A 15,998-nucleotide genomic window follows, 5' to 3' on the forward strand; every position below is an offset into this window, starting at 1 on the left:
GATATCAATAATCATCAGAGAACACATTTTATGAGTCATGCCATCATACCAGTCACTTTCTAGGTAAGTAGTGATTAAATGAAGTTATCACAATGCATGTAGTGCTGCAACACCATACAGCAGTAATCATGCAAATACTGACACCTTTCCACCAATGAGCGTGCCTGCAATGCCGGGGCGTTTCAGAGTAAAATATATCTGTTTGAAATTGTGCAGACAGGCGCAGATTCATTCAGATGACAAGTTCCCTTTTAGGGGCTGATTTTATTATTTTCATTTTTTTAGAGTGATTTTTCTTTTTGTTCTTGTAAGCTGTTTTTTTTGCATTAACAGTTTAAAGTGGGGCATGCTGTTTGATGAATTTGGTGCAAAATTAAAGAGAACCTATCATGTCAAAAAACACTTCCTCTTCAGATATGGAGTTAATCTGCAGGTTAATAGTAGTGATGGGCAAAGCCGAACGGTAAAGTTCGGGGTCTTACCGGATACCTAGTTTCCATGCACAGATTCAGAACACGGACTTCTCACGGAAGTCTGTGTTACTGTTCGGGTTCGGTAGCATGAACAAAGCTTATTGAATGGCTTCAGCTTAGCCAATCAACAAGCTTTTCCGTTGTGGAACTTCTGGCACCATCATACAAATGCGAAGTATTGGTAGGGCTGTGATTGGCCAGCGCAGCATGTTTAAAAAAAAAAAAAAGACTTGGGTTCCCCCTTATTTTTGATAACAAACGCAGGTAAAGCAGACAGCTGCGGGCTGCAGCCCTCAGCTATCTGCTTTATCTTTGCTGGTTATCAAAAATAGAGGGGCCCCATGCCATTTTTTTAATTAATTAAAAAAACAAAAAAAACAATGTGGGTGTTCACCCCCCCCCCCATTTTGGATAACCAGCCAAAGTAAAGCAGTCAGTTGAGGGCTGGTATTTTCAGGCTGGAAAGGTCCATGGATATTTAGCCCTCCCCAGCCTAAAAATAGCAGCCTGCAGCTGCCCCAGAAAAGGCGCATTCATTAGACAACCGGATCAGCATTAATGCACTGCTCATCTGAATGAGCCCTAAAAGTAAGCCTTGTTCACACAAATGTATTTCTGGTCAATGCATTGTCCTTATGCGCAGCAGATTGTACATGGACAGCACACTGACCAATGAACGTTGAGCAGTTTTCCACATGGTAAAAACCACAGATGTAGACAAGCACAGAAAGCTGCAATTAGACCCCGTCACATCTGCAAACTGCAGGCTTGACTGGCCTGAGCAATCACATGGTCGTGTGAACTTGGCCTTACAGATCCTGCCTTCAGAATAGCTCACTGACTGATTCACAGTGAATTGGAGAGTTTATCATGAGCTGTGCTGTATAAATAGATACTATAGTGCACAATAGATATATTCAACTTTATATTCATACAGTGGGTCTTTGTGATAGGTAGTAGCCCTGCTTTCTTGCATAAATAGGGTGTTCTGAAAAACACATACCTCTTATAGTAACAATAATTATCTACTCATCCCTGCCTAGAATGACTCCTCCAAGAGGCTGTACTCTATTAGAAAAACATGGCTGCTACACTGGGGTTGTTAAGTATTGTAGCTCATCTCTATTAAAGGGAACCTTTCATGTCAGTTGGATCATGTACACTGCCCCCAGGTTGTTGTTAGTGATGCAATGTGCACTAACACACTTTTTTCATTAAAATCGGTGCTATAATCTTTTGTAAAAAGCACTTATATCATTCCTGCTCGTTTAGTCATAGGGGTGCTCTTCACTTCATTCAGTCCGGCTTGTTGCCACCCACTCAGTTTGAATTGCCCCCGAGTTTGTGCCGATGTCACATGAATATTCCTGTTGAAATCCCACGCTTGCGCACTGTATACTGTCAGCCACACCTGCGCAGTGTGTATTTTAAAGTCGCGCTTGCTCATTCGTGTGTGCTGTGACGAGCGGCTCCCATGCATGCGCACACAGTCAGTGGAGCTAGGAACTAAACACAGCTTCACTGCGCAAGCGCAGCTTTAAAATACTCATTGTGCAAGCGTGGCTGACAGTATACTGTGCGCAAGCGCGGGATTTCAACAGGGATATTCATGTGACGTTGGCGCAAACCCGGGAACAATTCAAACTGAGTGGGTGACGACAAGCCGGACTGAATGAAGTGAAGAGCACCCCTATGACTAAACGAGCAGGTATGATATAACTGCATGAAGTGCTTTTTACAAAAGACTATAGCGCCGATTTTAATGAAAGTGAATGGGTCTAAGCTGCAACACCACATACAACTTTTGGTTAGGCGTGGAGATGTTTTAGAAGAAAGCAGATACAACCTTGTTAGAGAAATATGTTTACCAGTTAGAAACAATTAGCACATCCTCTGAATATCTGATTAAGCAACCCGTAACAAATTAGTTTGCTTGAGAATGTAAAACTCCTTTGGAAACTATCTTATAGAGCTTGATCACACAACCATACTTTTGGTCCGAGTGTTGTCCGTTAAAAAAAGGACTGCATTCGGACCAATATTATTCAATGGGGTAGGCAGTGCAGATTAGTGATTATTTTTTATTTTTTTTCCCACTGACAAAATCTAAGTGTGAAAAAATCACAGCATGCTCCAGACTAGCCTATTTAAGATTATGGGTGCGCAAAAAAATTGGATGCCGTATGGAGGCACAGTATAGCGTCCGATTTTTACGGATATATTGCAACTCTGTAACATAGGAAACTGTAAATGGTCCTGTAAATGATTAATAGCTGCTGGTGTTAAAAAAATAAATAAATAAATTGATTTTATATGGTTTGCATACGGGTGACGAAGTGACAAAAAAATCGTCCCATTTTTCTGGATGAGACTGAATGATTTTTTATACGCTTGTGTGAATGTACCCTTACTGTGGGAATCACAGGAACAGTGTTCTGTTGTGTCTGAGAACCTTTATACTTCATGACTGCATTTTAACTTTGCTAAACAGTAAACCCAAGCATACTGCATTTTCTCAGTTTGCCGATATATAGCAGTGAGCAAAGTGAACACCTGCCTGGCAAACTGTTTAACTTGTAGCAGCTCCCATTCAGACCTAAGGATGTTTATGGTATCTACAGTGAACAAAAGTGGTAGTAAAATACAGCTGGCTGGCGAGGAGGAGCCGCACTCTTTCATCTGCTCCATACCTGCTCTGGAATCAGAGGACACATTTGTGTTTGATGGTGCAGGTCACACATGGCCTTCCAGCTGCTAAGAGGACCCATTGCTCTGAAAAGTATTTCCCATGGTAGAGGACGTTAACTATCACTATGACAAGAGCAGTTTGTCTGGGTAAGTGGCTTTTTGATGTCAGGACATGTCCTTTTTAGGTTATACATGTACTGGTATCACACTAGTATTACATAGAAAGTATCTGCTACTCTATTTGTCTAATGCTTCGTTTCTACTAGTATGGACAGAATGAGCTGTTTTATTCTGGAATCATTTGTTTTTTTCTCAGTGTTGCGCTATTGTTTTCACAGTGTTTTTATTAGGATGCATTCTCTCATGGCCCCGTAATATATATGGGTTTAATGTTTAGCATAATCAGGTTTTTTTTTTGCAATGACTCCGATGGGCAACATAGAATAAACACTAGTTTTCTGCAATTAACCTTTACAGAATCATATAAAATGTATTTCCCACTGTGTAGTTTTACAAGAATTATTTTCTTTTTTGAGCACCATTAATTCCATAGTGCTGTATATGTGAAAAGGGGTTTACATACAAAATATAAATCTAAATTACAATAAACAAACAATGACAATCTGGTACACAGGGGAGGACCCTGCCCTTACAGCAGGGGTGGGGAAGCTCAGGCCTGCCGGGCTGTTTACTCCCCCGATGACCTTTTATCCAGCCCCTGGGCAGATTCCCGGAGACCGCAGTGCTTGCAGCGACAGCTGTATTTTGACGGCTGCTGGCCCATTACTTTCTTCTTGCTCTGTGAGCACTTGCACACAGCGTTCACTACTGAATGCTGAGGCGCGTGCAATGAAAGATTACGTCCCGACACCAGTGTTAGCGCCAAGATGAACTTTAGGGATGGAGTTAGCACATGATTTGTGCGCCCCCCGAAGGATGGTATAAATATACAAATGGCCCTTGGCAGAAAAAAGATTCGCCATCCATGCCTTACAGGCTTACAGTCTACAAGAATTGAGCGCACTTCATCAAGCACACTTACAAGGGTATGTGCACACATTATGTATTTGCTGCAGACATTTCTGCACCTAAAACATCTCTTGAAAGGAAAAACGCAGCTTAAAATATGTGCGTTTTTGCTGCCTGCGTTTTTTCCCATGCATAGGAATGAGTGAAAAAAACATTACAAAAACACTGAAAGAATTGACATTCTGCAGATTTGACACTGCTTTAAATCTGCAAGGGAAAAATAAGCAAAGTGTGCGTGAGTCTTCAGGAGCCTCATTCACTTCACTGGTACTAGAAAATGCTTCAGTTTTGTGACAAAATTGCACTGAGCAACAAATACATAATGTGTGCACACCTCCTTTTAATCTTTTTTTTTTCCTTTATTCTACACTTTTGATGGATTCACTAGATTTGAATAGTCTGTTTCTGTATCTCGGCTCAGATCAGAGCATTGTATGTAATTCCACACGTACCATGTCCACCAGGCATTGATTTTGTTAAAGGACATATGCTAGAAAGCTGAAAGAATCACAAACACGTGAGCGCTTTAATACAAATAACTAACTCAGAAGTGGCTTCAAAGGAGTGACTGGTTTGATGTGAACATCAAAATCATATGATTACAAGCAGAAATCCCCTGATCCTTAAGCAACTGACACTTAAAAGCGAGATTTAAACCTTTGTTAAATAAAATGCAGAATAAGGGCGATTCTCACTTTGCTAATGTGCTCACATTATGTGCCGCGTCTCTGCAGTGTATTAATGTTTGGTGTCTTTAGATTCAGGCTGTGAACTTTTCTTTGATCCTGGGGATAATATCTATCACTATCCAGGGTGCCCCCTCCTCTCCTTCTATTCTCTATTCTTCATCTGTTGCCTTTATTACTACTTCTCCAGCATTTTATAGACTTTTCTACACTTTGACACAGGCCCTAAGCCAAAGGCTGAACTACTGACAGATTGTGATGCCAACATGTCATCATCGGATTTCACCAGGTGTCACAAGGAAAGGAGAAATGGAATATGCAGATACCGCAGCACGGGATCGCAGCTGATTCTTTTTGTGAGGCAAAACATTTCACTGCCTGCTTTTAGGCAATATTTTATCTCAAATAAATAATCAGCTGCAATCCCATGCTGTAATGTCTGTATACTCTTTTGCTTCGTTCCTGCCCAGGAGCTGTGGTATGATCAGACCATGTTCCTGTACGGTAAAACACAGCCATTACACAGTACATAGCAAGAGCATAGTTACAGTAGTGTTTAAAATAATTGCAGTGTGTTCAAAAACATGAGTTAAGCACACAATGTTTATACTAGTTTTTATTTCCATGCATTGGGAACATTGCACACGGTTTTCTATTTCAAAACATGAAGAGAAATGTATATCATTTTAACTACTTTACAGAAAATAACAAAAAATGAACATTGGGCTATTCTAAAAAATACCAGGGTCTGCATTTGTTTTTACAAACTCACAATATGTACTCTTTTTTTGAGGATTTAGCATTCCTGTGAATCACTAACCTAATATTTAGTTGTATAACTACAGTTTTTTTAGAATTGCTTCACATCTATGTTGCATAGAGTCAACCAACTTCTGCCACCTGCCAACTGTTATTCCAGCCCAGGATGCTTTGACTACATCGCACAATTTTTTGGCATTTGTTGGCTTTGCCTCAAAAACTGCATTTTTTATGTCACCCCGCAAGTGTTCTATCGGATTAAGGTCCGGGGATTGGGCTGGCCACCCCATAACCTCAATTTTGTTGGACTGGAACCAAGATTTTGCTTGTTTACTGGTGTGTTTCGGGTCGTTGTAGTGTTGAAACATCCATTTGAAGTACATATTCTCTTCAACGTAAGACAACATGACCTCTTCAAGTATTTTAATATATACAAACTGGTCCATGATCCCTGGTATGCTTTAAATAGGTCCAGCACCATAGTAAGAGAAACATGCCCATATCATGATGCTTTTACCACCATGCTTCACTGTCTTCCTAGTGTACGGTGGCTTGAATGCAGAGTTTGGGGGTCGTCTGACGAACTGTCTGCAGCCCTCGGACCCAAAAAGAACAATTTTACTTTCATCCGTCCACAAAATGTTTCTCCATTTCTTTTTAAGCCAGTTGATGTGTTCTTTGGCAAATTGTATCCGCTTCAGTACATGTATTTTTTAACCGTGGGAATTTGCGGGGACTTCTTGCTAAGAGATTAGCTTCACACAGGCATTTTCTAACTGTCACAGTACTCACAGGTAACTTAAGACTGTCTTTGATCATCCTGGAGCTGATCATTGGCTGAGCGTTTGCCATTCTGGCTATTCTTCGATCCATTCGAATGGTAGTCTTCTGTTTTCTTCCATATCTCTGGTTTTGCTTTCCATTTTAAAGCATTAGAGCTCATTTTAGCTGAACAGCCTATCATTGTCTGCACTTCTTTATAAGTTTGACCCTTTCCAATCAACTTTTTAATCAAAGTACACTGTTCTTCTGGACAATGTCTCGAAATACCCATATTTTTCATGCTTTCAAGGATAAATGCATGTATAACATGTGCTGGCTTCACCCTTAAATAAGGGCCACCTGATTCACATCGGTTTCTTCACAGAATGATTGACCTCACTAATTGAACTCCACACTACTATTATTTTGAACACATCCCCTTTCAATTATTCAAATACACAGACTCAAAAACATGCAGATCATGAATGCTGAGTCTGTTGGATTTCTTAGAAAAAGCAGGTGGCAGGGTTGCTTGGAGTGCATCAGGCCATTCTGTATAAGGCCGGTTTCACACATCCGTATATTTCTGATAGCGGAAGAACCAGTACCAGAGATATCAGTGTCCGTGTGTGTCACACGTGTCACAACCGTGTGCCGCATCAGGATCACACGGATCGGCGCCTGGGAATCAGCGCTACAGTTATTCTCTGTTCCCAAATGCCTGTTGCAGAACGCTGCCCTCATCATGGTTCCCTGTCGGCGCTGCGATCAGCACCAGCAGGGACAATGATGAAGGTAGTAGTAGTCTGCTCCCGCAGTGTCCCTGTGTTTTGGTCAAAATCTGCAGCAGAGACTTGTCTCCACTACAGAAATTGACATGCTGCGGCTTGTAAACCCACGCCGCAAGTGAGTTTACGCAGCTTCTAAAACAAGCACAGTGGGCATGGGATTTCTAGAAATCCCACCCACTGCGCTTGTACTGTAGAACGCAGTGTGTTGGACACAGCACAGGTGAGCTGCGTACAAAACGCTGCTATTCCTAATCGTGGGCACGTAGCCTCAGAGGAAAAGTATAATAGAAACACGTCACCACGTAGGCATTTTTCACTTACTCCTGGTTTGGTCTTAGAAATAATGATGTGAAATACTGAATGTGTGAACCTTTCCTTATTGTCTTCAGTGCTGATATATTTTCAATAACACTGAGCATTGCAGAATTTAAAGGGGTATTCCCATCTCCAAGATCCTATCCCAATATGTACTAATAATAATATTAGCAAATGCCTCCAATTAGACATGCAGTATAGTTTTTTTGATTCACTATGTCTTTCCTCATGCGCAGGCTTTGCAGAACCTTAGGTATCCATGGTTACAACCACTAGCTAACTAACTCGCTTTATCAGTGGACTTAACCATGGTCCTGCAATGCCTGCACATGAGGAAAGAGACATAGCAAAGCAGAAAAACTATATTACATTTCTAATTGTAGGTATTTGCTAATATTATTTTTATTAAACCTACTACATATTGGGATAGGATCTTGGAGATGGGAATACCCCTTTAAGGGGAAATTGGCTTTTGTTACCTTTTTAAATCTGCAGCATGTCAATTTCTGTTGTAGAAACACACTTTTTTCTGCAGATTTTAACAATTCATTTAAATAAGGATCCTAAATTTCCAGGTTTACCCTCTTGGCTGGTATTGCTTTGTTAAATACTTGAAAATATGACTTTTGATTGAGAAACTCCTGCAGATTTTAGATTAGAAATCCAAGTGTAAATTCCTAGCTTAAAGAAGCACTCCAATGAAAATGTTTCTCCTCTTAATATATTGCAATAATTATATTATTGGCACTGTGTACTTACAATTGCTTTTTTTGCCTTTCTACCCAGCTAATTCTTCTCTTTTCCAGTAGGTCTATAGCATCACATGATTAAAAGCTGACTAGCTGAATCCTTCTCTATGTAGAAACAGGAGGTCAATTTTCTCTGTCATAAGTCACTGCAAAATCCCTGGCAGGGGGGAGCGGAGCAGCTGGGTCAGGAGTTGAAGAGGGGGATGACTCCTGCAGGGACAAGAGACTTCCTATTTCTACACAGAGCAGAGAAAAGAGAAGAAAATACATTTTAAAAAATACATAGAAAAACTGTAGCAAGTTCTGAGAAGAGCTACCAGGATGGTGAGCGGACTGCAAACTATGTCCTATGAGGAATGGTTAAAGGGTTTGGAAATGTTTAGCCTGCAAAAAAGAAGGCCAAGCGGAGACTTAATTAGCTATCTAAAAATATCTGAAGGGCTGTCACAGTGTAGAGGGGTCATCCTTATTCTCATTTGCACATGGAAACACGAGAAGCAATGGAATGAAACTGAAAGGGAGAAGATACAGATTAGCTATTAGAAAAAACTTTTTGACAATGAGGGTGATCAATGAGTGGAACAGGCTGCCACGAGAGGTGCTGAGTTCTCCTTCAAACAGAGGTTGGACAGACATCTGTCTGAGATGGTTTAGTGAATCCTGCTGTTACGGATCCGGGTGGTGGAACCTCTGTGCTGTGATGCAAGGAGGGACCAGAGGGGTGTAACTAAGTGCCTTCCCGGACCGGGCAGGTGGACCAGGTGCCAGTCTGGGAAGGACCTTGTGTGAGAGCAGGCGACTCCCACGGGACTGATGGCAGAAGCCGACATGCACAACAGATGAGCACGGCTGGTAGACAGGCCGGTGATGCGGGTAGACAGGCAGGCGGGCACGGCTGATAAGACAGGCAGGCGGGCACTGGAACCTGAGGGCTGAGGAGAGTGTTAGCACACAAACAACAACCTTGCACAGGCACCTCCATTTTGAAGGAGGTGCCTAATATAGGAGCAACAGTCCTCCGGCCATTGACTGGGGACTCTTTAGGACGGCGCGCGCGGCCCCTTTAAGAGAGAGGGTGCGCACACCGCAAGTACAGTGCCCGGGGAACTGCGCGTGGGGAGCCGGAGGACTCCGGACCGGGACCGCGGCGGTGAGGGGATCGGCGTCTCTGCCCGGCAGGAGGCAGAGACACCGACGCTACACCTGCATTGAGCAGGGGGTTGGACATGATGACCCTGGAGGTCCCTTCCAACTCTAACATTCTATGATTCTCTGGATAATTAGCTGGTAGAAGGGAAAAATTAGCAATTGTAAGTACACAGTGCTATATAATATGATGACTGCAATATATTAAGGGGATAAAAATTTTGATGGGAGTGCGGCTTTAACCCCTCCACAACATATGGCATATATATATATGTCATATGTCATGTCCTTGACTTTGATGCGCGCTCCGATGCTGAGCCTGCATCTTTCCCTGCACATGACAGCTAATTTAATCAGCTGGCATGTGCCTGTAACAACCGTTGGTGGATCGGTCCCAGGGGTCGGACCCCCACCAATCAATAAGTTATCACTGGACAACACTTTCAAGTCAAGGAGGACATTTCAGGAAGTGTCTGCAAAGCCAATATCTGCTGGTCCAGTCTGCAGTGCATTTTTTTTTGTGAGCAGAACTCTAGTGATATGCATATACCCTGCTTTTCAGGGGTGGACATATCAAAAGGTAAGGAGGCCCATTTTTACCTCCAAAGCAGGTGGAATTGTGCATTATGATGAGCTCTTTGGTTGTAAAGGACCCATATATTGTTTTTGCACAGGGGGACCTTTTCTGTCTGTGTCCGCTATTGCAGCTTCACGTAGACTTCTGTGGTTTGCATTGAGATCAAGAAAGCCCTTAGAAGTTTATGGATGCTACCGAGTTGGCAATAACTGAAAATCTATATTGCACTTTAATAAAAGCTTAGTGGTGTGAATTGAGCTAAAAATGCTTGGAAGTTATTTTCTCCATTGAGGCTGAGATAGCTGGTTCATATGATCTGGTTCCTTTTGAGCAAATAATTTAATTGTAGGGGTTTTGAGTGCACACCGCTTTTTGTGTGCTTTGTAAGATGCCTTCTTTTTCCATAAAAAATAATCAAAAAACGAACATTCCATGCAAAGGTTATAGTTTGATGTAATGATTCATTACACTTGGTTATCCCATAATGTCATTTACTTCTTGAAATGCAGTTTGCAATGATTCATTGTGCGCTCACCAGAGAACTTACAGCATTTCCTAGAAGTTTATTTAGTTTGTGAAGGTAAGCCTACCCCCACAATTCCAGCAACAGTCAGGTGTTGTCTGGTACTGATAGGAATAAGACCTCTATCACCTATGTGTGAAGAAGAGGGATAACAGGAAATGTCAGTGCCCCAGTGTCAGGACTAATAGGCAGGGCATTGATTTATGTCAGCAGAGTCTGTGCTCTTTACTTCACAGCACACGCATGTGGTTTATGGATACCTGAAACCCTGGCTTTTCTTAAAGCAAATAAAATAACAATTCTGCCACATATTACCTAAAAGCCATAGACTGATGTAAAGGGAGGGGGAAGCTAGATGCATGCATTAAAGTGAGCTGGAGCTGTCTCCTGTAATATCTTGATTATGTTTAGTTTTAATTGCATCCCCCTTTTTTCTTTCTAGAAAGCCACCACGGTGAGAGAACAGAGGGCCATTAAGACATTAAACGGCTTCTTTCCGGACAGCTTTGTTTGAAGAGCACCTTCACTATGAAGACTACACCAAAAAGAACAAAAGGTAGATCTATCTCTTCCATGCCCACCCTTGGTTATAGTCTACCTATCAGTATAGAAGTTACAGAACGCATTGCTTATTAATAATCTTAAGTTATTTTTATACATGGGAAAACTTGAGATACAGTGGGTACGATAAGTATTCAGACTCCTTTAAATTTCACACTTTTTGTTCCATTGCAGCCATTTGGTAAATTCTAAAAAGTTAATTTTTTTCTCATTAAAGTACACTTGACTGAATCAAGTACTGAGTCAAGTGCATCTTGACTGAAAAAAACAGGAATGTAGAAATTTTTGCAAATTTATTAAAAAAGAAAAACTGAAATATCACATGGTCCTAAGTATTCAGACCCTTTGCTAAGACACTCATATTTAAGTCACATGCTGTCCATTTCCTTGTGATCCTCCTTGAGATGGTTCTACTCCTTCATTGGAGTCCAGCTGTGTTTAATTAAACTGATAGGACTTGATTTGGAAAGGCACACACCTGTCTATATAAGACCTCACAGCTCACAGTGCATGTCAGACCAAATGAGAATCATGAGCTCAAATGAACTGCCCAAGGAGTTCAGAGACAGAATTGTGGCAAGGCACAGATCTGGCCAAGGTTACAAAAGAATTTCTGCATTACTCAAGGTTCCTAAGAGCACAGTGGCCTCCACAATCCTTAAATAGAAGAAGTTTGGGACCACCAGAAGTCTTCCTAGACCTGGCCGTCCAGCCAAACTGAGCAATCGTGGGAGAAGAGCCTTGGTGAGAGAGGTAAAGAAGAACCCCAAGATCACTGTGGCTGAGCTCCAGAGATGCAGTAGGGAGATGGGAGAAAGTTCCACAAAGTGAACTATCACAGCAGCCCTCCATCAGTGTGCAGAGTGGCCCGACGGAAGCCTCTCCTCAGTGCAAGACATATGAAAGCCCGCATAGAGTTTGCTCAAAAACACATGAATGACTCCCAGACTATGAGAAATAAGATTCTCTGGTCTGATCAGACGAAGATAGAACTTTTTGGTGATTTTTCTAAGCGGCATGTGTGGAGAAAACCAGGCACTGATCATCACCTGCCCAATACAATCCCAACAGTGAAACATGGTGGTGGCAGCATCATGCTATGGGGGTGTTTTTCAGCTGCAGGGACAGGATGACTGGTTGCAATTGAAGGAAACATGAATGCTGCCAAGTACAGAGATATCCTGGATGAAAACCTCTTCCAGAGTGCTCTGGACCTCAGACTTGGCTGAAGGTTCACCTTCCAACAAGACAATGACCCTAAGCACACAGCTAAAATAACAAAGGAGTGGCTTCAGAACAACTCTGTGACCATTCTTGACTGGCCCAGCCAGAGCCCTGATCTAAACCCAATTGAGCATCTCTGGAGAGACCTGAAAATGGCTGTCCACCAACATTCACCATCTAACCTGATGGAACTGGATAGGATCTGCAAGGAAGAATGGCAGAGCATCCCCAAATCCAGGTGTGAAAAACGTGTTGCATCATTCCCAAGAAGACTCATGGCTGTACTAGCTCAAAGGGTGCTTCTACTCAATACTGAGCAAAGGGTCTGAATACTTATGACCATGTGATATTTCAGTTTTTCTTTTTTAATAAATTTGCAAACATTTCTACATTTCTGTTTTTTTTTCAGTCAAGATGGGGTGCAGAGTGTACTTTAATGAGAAAAAAAATGAACTTTTTAGAATTTACCAAATGGCTGCAATGAAACAAAGAGTGAAAAATTTAAGGAGGTCTGAATACTTTCCGTACCCACTGTATGGAATATGAAAAAAAGCTTGAAAGCAAACCCCTTTCTGTCCTGCCTAGTAGTGAAAGAAATAGCAGACTACCAAAATGCCAGACATACCTAGAAACATTAAGGTGACACATCCATTGGACTGTAGTTGATCATAATGTATGATTTTAGCCATAACAACACACATAAACATTAGCTAGAAGTAGCTTGATGGTTGAACAAGCAATCGTCTGGTGACTGATCCTTTCACAGATGAAGTCATACACCTTTAGTCCAAATTGACCATTATAGGTGTTCAACCTGGCCATACACCAGAGGACAATCTTTCTGGAAAACTTCTTCAAAGCACTTCCAGCGTTTTTTTTTTTTTGTTTTTTTTCTTTCACTGCTGGAGTGGTGCTAGTAATCTAAGTTTCCTAGTATCATACTTACCATCCGCCGTCTTCAGCTATTTCCAGTGCCGTTTCGGTCCCGCACCTCCATCTTGTGATCGCAGCTTCTGACTGACCAGAAGTCAGAGGTAACAGTCACAAGCTCTCAATATAAGTCTATGAGAACCTGGTTCTGGCTCTCATAGACTTCTGAATCGCCCAACTGGAGTGATGCGGCAGGTCATAAGCTTCAGAAGACAACTGGAGCGGTGTTAATAAAAGGTGAAGACGGCGGCTGGTAAGTATAATACTAGGGGCAGGGAACTTACAAGAGTAGCACCACTCCAGTGCTGAAATAAAAAAATGCTAGAGTGGTGTTTTTAAAGGAACGATAGATTGTGAACAAAATATATTTTGTATTGGCCAATGAATTCAAGCGTGGACAACATTTTTCCAGATGATGGCGTGTTCAGGATCGGAATAGTCCGTTTGTCAAATTTTACCCGCCAACGTTTGTTTTGGTCGAAATCAACATAAACTAATGTGTCCGACTATATTGATAGTTTTAGCTGACTGATGACGCACTGTCATAATCTGAAATGAAATTGGTTAAGGTTGAATTTTTCATCTGGATGAATTTTTTTTTTCAATAAATGATGTTTGATCGAATGTTTCAAGAAATATTAATCATCCTTCACCCTTTATCATTGAAGAGAAATGGAAGATAAATTTCCAGTTTTAATGACTGTAACGATCAATATGGACTAAAATGTTGTTGGCTATTTCTGCATAGTAATCATTTAGCAGGCAATCTCAGTGATTGTTCAGCCATCAACCTCCTTCCATCTAATGTGCATGACCATGTTTTCTCTCTACAGTATGATATTAACCTTTTTTAGACGAGGCTTTTGCAGCAGGTCAGCAAATTAACTATTGCAACTAATGGTCAGTATGAATCTATTTACATGTCCCATTCCATCAGTCACAGCAGTGATCTGTTGCCACTGCATGGGGATTAGGTTTGCCTCCTTTTAGCTGTCAGCATCTGTGGCTCTTCTTTTGATTAGCCGGCCTGGCGCAATGTCATCAAAGCTACTTGACACGTGACGACACGCCATGCTGGCTGACCAAAAGAAGAACCGTGAATGCCTTCAGGTAAGGGACAGTACTCTGGCTGCTGGGCAGCAGCCATAGACCACTGTCTTGACCGCTGGAATGGGATTCGTGAACCAATTAGCATCAACTCTTGCAAGTATACTTTACTACTGGCCTAAAACTGGCTACACAGTTTAGATCTGGAAATTATTTCTTCTGACCCCATTTCACCATACACTTGCTCTCCTTGGCCAAGCATGCATGTCTTCTCCATAGGGAGAGGGAAGTAATGGTGCCCATACACCCTAGATAGCTATTTACCCTTACTACGGCCATATATACATGAACGTTCGTTTTTACACAGTTTCTGGGGAAAGGGGAGTAAGCCTCTGCCAGATACTTCAGCCGGGTACCTTATAACTGCCCGAACCTTATCTGTCTGGGGCGAGTTGGGAAGCCCCCATAAACATAAGAAGGTTGACCTATCCTCCCAAAATTGGCTTGTTAGGCCAACTATAATGTGTGTGGAGGCCAAGATTCCTTGGGTGATGGCTTATCTGATTTGTTAAAAATGAACACTCTTGACCCTCGTGTTCCCCCTAACAATAGACTTTTGTTGAGGGACCACAAGAATCTGCAGTGATGGCTGACATTCAAAGTAGCAGGATGTTAGAGATCTCACACATTTTAATTCCTAATAAATGCAATCAAATATTCCGTTTTCTAGGACTTGGGTCTACCTATTTTCATAGACCAGTGGTCTGTTTTCTGGCAATATTTGTTGCCTGATATTGGACATATCATAAGTGAATCTCATGATGTACATCTATTTATTCTAATTGTGGCATTTAATCAAGGATGATGAGAATAATTTAAAACCAGTCTTATACTTGTTTTGACAGCTGGAATATATATTCTGTTAATGTGGACTGATTGCTTTCGTGGCATTTCATGTTTATATCCAGTAAATTCTCGTCTATTTTCAGAAATGTTTAACTGGGAAGAATACTTGAAGGTTACTGGTTCGGTCGCAGCTACTTCTCACTACTTTACACAGGTACGCTATTCTCCCAGTGACTTAAATACGACCTGCCACCACTCCTAATAATAATTTTATTTATTTAGCTCCAGCATATACCGCAGTACTTTACAATTGAGCCACTACTTGTACAGACAATATAGATATTACAAAGTAACCATAATGCAACAGTTAGAGGAGAATTGGGGACCCTCTTCACAAGCTTACAATCTATAAGGAAATAGGGGGGGGATACAATAGGTAAAAAGTGCTTATCATATGGTCCAGCCATCATTATAATACGAAAGGGTTAAGATATGAAGCTGCATGAGCCAGTCAGCCAGTGTCTGTCTAAGTACAGTTACCAAGTGCTATTCGGTGTGTGGTAGATGTGGAAACAGATGAATAAGGGGGACCAGAATCTGAGGAATAATTAGAAGAGGGAACAAGGGAGAGTTAGATTATTGAAGTGAGGTGACAAACCTGTCTAAATAGATGTGTTTTTAAAGCACGCTTAAAAATGTAGGGCTTAATATTAATCAGATTTTCCAAGGTAGTGCATTCCAGAAAACTGGTGCAGAATGAGAAAAGTCTTGAAGACGGAAGTGGGAGGTTGGGATTATGGAAAATGTCAGTCTTAGATCAGCTGCAGAACGGAGAATATGGTTAGGTTGATAGGCAGAGATGAGGGAATAGATGTATGGTGGTGCTGAACTC

The 15,998-nt window shown here is 41.6% G+C and overlaps 1 protein-coding gene across 4 annotated transcripts in view; it reads left to right on the plus strand.

The window, feature by feature from the left end:
- SCML2 (Scm polycomb group protein like 2) overlaps nt 1–15,998 on the plus strand; it is a 102,081-nt gene that overhangs the window by 18,628 nt on the left and 67,455 nt on the right. For 2 of the 4 annotated variants that reach the window (XM_073665376.1, XM_073665377.1), the window contains exons 2-3: nt 10,941–11,054; nt 15,250–15,320. In XM_073665376.1, coding sequence (XP_073521477.1) covers nt 11,027–11,054; nt 15,250–15,320 — 99 coding nt within the window. In that variant the 5' untranslated portion in view covers nt 10,941–11,026. Of the gene's footprint in view, nt 1–10,940; nt 11,055–15,249; nt 15,321–15,998 lie in introns of those variants that run through there. The other 2 variants (XM_073665378.1, XM_073665379.1) reach the window with 2 other exon arrangements.

This window comes from Phyllobates terribilis, unplaced genomic scaffold, assembly GCF_046119375.1.
Source record: "Phyllobates terribilis strain yellow unplaced genomic scaffold, ASM4611937v1 Scaffold_2__4_contigs__length_985480577, whole genome shotgun sequence".
NCBI lineage: Eukaryota > Metazoa > Chordata > Amphibia > Anura > Dendrobatidae > Phyllobates > Phyllobates terribilis.